General features: G+C 35.1%; 1 protein-coding gene across 1 annotated transcript; it reads right to left on the reverse strand.

Moving 5' to 3' along the window:
• Positions 1-476: 476 nt before the first annotated feature.
• LOC107842048 (protein LURP-one-related 5) lies at positions 477-2,266 on the reverse strand. Its single transcript, XM_016685851.2, has 2 exons — positions 1,600-2,266; positions 477-1,004 (listed from the first exon to the last, which is right to left on the reverse strand). The coding sequence occupies exons 1-2, from the start codon at positions 1,960-1,962 to the stop codon at positions 543-545; spliced, it is 825 nt and encodes a 274-aa protein (XP_016541337.1). The 5' UTR covers positions 1,963-2,266; the 3' UTR covers positions 477-542.
• Positions 2,267-2,857: the final 591 nt, after the last annotated feature.

A 2,857-nucleotide genomic window follows, 5' to 3' on the forward strand; every position in this document is an offset into this window, starting at 1 on the left:
CAGTGCGGACCAGCAAAAATGTCCGGTATTCTAGTTCGGCGAAAAACTCCAGTAAAGACTGTCCGGTACTAGAACCGGTTCCGTTTAAATCGATCCGATAGTACCGATTCCGGTCCATTGCCACTCTTAATCCCCACACTATTTTTTTCCTAAAAATAATCTCCTTAAGTGCCAACTCATACTTGTTCCTCACCCATTATAAAAATAAAATAATTTCTTTAGAATGGTAGTTAAAATTATACCAGCTGTATTCTTTCGAGTAATGCCATGCGACTAGCATTTCGTACAACATGTGAACTGCCTTAATATTTTTTACGTACAAACAAAAGAAAAATACTATGGGATATATGTCAAAACTCCCACAAGGGTTTTGTCAACAAATTGAATTGACTAACCTAAATCATCTTCAAATAGGCAAGAAGAAATTAAAGTGAAATACAAATAAGAAGCTTCAAGTTCGTTAATTAACATCAAAAGATAGAAATTATTTATTTATTTATTTTAAAAAACCTTGGCATTTTAGAGATGAAAGTCTGATTACATTAAGAACAAATAAGGGGAGCGTATGAGTTAGGATACATGCGATCCAAGATAATAACAAAAGCCATAAAAATGTGAGGTTCAAAGCCTGGTTGTACCACCAAGCTAAAAACGTCGTCGCTAATCAAAATGGTAGTGCGAGTAGTAGCGTTAGCTAATTTTCGTGATATATTTGCTACAATATGACCATCAGAATTTATGATGTTGCAATTTCGCCTGCGAAAAGAACCCTGCACCCTGTAATCTGGTCTCGTCCTCCTAATTTTCATGCCCATGACATTAGTTTGATCTCCAGCAACAAATACTTGAGCCTGGCATGATGTAGTTATTCCCATCATCGTGAGCAGAGATGATGGAGGTCTTCTCATAACGAATAAAGGAGTAGAATTGTTTAGATCAGTGGATCCATCATTTTCTTCCCCTCCTCTATATCCATTCCAGTCATATTGTAATAACACGCTCATCTGTTAACAAATATATGCATGATTATGTATACATAATTCGTAACTGATTTATGGCTGAATATATCGACAATCTTTTAAGTTTATCAGTAAATTTCATTTAGATACTTGAATTATGACTTATTTCAATTTAATTAACATATTGTTTTTCCCAGTAATTAAATTAGCCTCTATACATATGACAATGTATTCCTAGACACTTCCATCTCAAATTTTGGAACCTTTTTTTGCACATATTCTCAAGTGCCTATTACGCAATCATATAAAATATGACACTTCCTATAATTTAATTATACACGTCAACAGTAATTGAAAAAAATACACATGAACATCAATGGAAACATGCCTGAGGTGATTACGGCTTATTGAGGTTAACATATATAATTAAAGGAGGTAACATATTCTATATAGTTAACTTATCTACGTGGAAACACTTGCGAACATGTATCCGAGTATCTAATATGAATTAATCATGTACCCCGAGTACTCAAGCCCAATAGGTCATTGTTCCAAGTGTCTTAGTGAATTTTACTGATAAACTAAAAAGGTTACCTATGATGAAATGAAGATCATGCGGATAAAATTAAAGCATATGTACCTGTGGTCTCAATGTTAAGAGCGGGTTACCATGTGCGTCCATGAGTACTACTCCACCAGATCTGCTGCCTCGGCTAGCAATGGACCGATTCTTCCTTCGGGTGTAGTTGTCTACCCGGAAGACTAATCTGCCTTGCTTATCAAACACCGTGAATCCATCCGTTCCCTGGAAGCTCATACTGGATTTCTTCCACACTGTGAAGATATACGGGCAATTAACCCGTGGCCTACTTATTATTACGCGAGTTGGACAAAGAGGAGGAAAAAGACGAATATTGTTATCTTCACGATCAAGGTCGTCGTTGTAAACATGATGTTTGCTTCGCTGTTTTCTATGATGATATGCTGGATGAATCTTTGACATGTATTCAAGTAAGATGGTTGCGATAGCTTCTCCTTCTTGATCTCTTAATTAACTTGATTCAAATCATATATGATGAAGAATATAGTCGGACTATTATTATTTTTAATACGATTAATTTATATAATCTCTCTATTTGGTTATTGATCATGCATAGTGGAAGATGACGAGCCTTTGTCGCGTACGAATGTGTTTCAAACTTGGTACGCAAAAGATCAATTAACTACTCTGTTTAAGAATGTAGATTGGAAGAGTTTCGGCCAATTGATTGAAAATGCTACAAGAATTAGTGTATGTATGTGGAAAGAGAGGCCTCTCTTTCAACTAATTTATGTTTGTTTCTCAATATTTTAATTTTATTTAAATAGAGATTAGAAATTATTAGTGGATGGTATTAACCTAGTGGTTATTAACAATGTTAAACATCACGATCAAATTGAGGTAGGGCCGGCAGGCCTTACGTCCACTTCCATTCCTAGTAAAATAAAATAACAATAATAATATAGGTATAAATCTCTTTATAGTTGATATTAATCTACTTTTCACATGATCAACAGTAGGATAGCTAGTTGCCCACTGAAAGAGTAATCACCTTATATGTTTTGGTCCAAAAAAAAGGGATTTGCATAATACAAGCGCGCCGCAGGAAGGAAAGAAAGAAGAACACCACAACCTCGTGTTTAAGTCCTACATCGGTGGGATAGGGAAAAGATGTTTTTCTTATATGAACTTGGATAGTTCTCCCTGCATGATTTAGTTTTTGGAGTTCAGTTAGGCCATGTGTTATATATGCACATGATATGTGAGACGAAGTGTTAAGTACTACATCGGTGGAATGAGGAAAAAAATGATCTCTGTATATGAATTTGACAATTCTCAAATATCATATCCTTACATC

This window comes from Capsicum annuum, chromosome 9 (genome assembly GCF_002878395.1).
Source record: "Capsicum annuum cultivar UCD-10X-F1 chromosome 9, UCD10Xv1.1, whole genome shotgun sequence".
Classification (NCBI taxonomy): domain Eukaryota; kingdom Viridiplantae; phylum Streptophyta; class Magnoliopsida; order Solanales; family Solanaceae; genus Capsicum; species Capsicum annuum.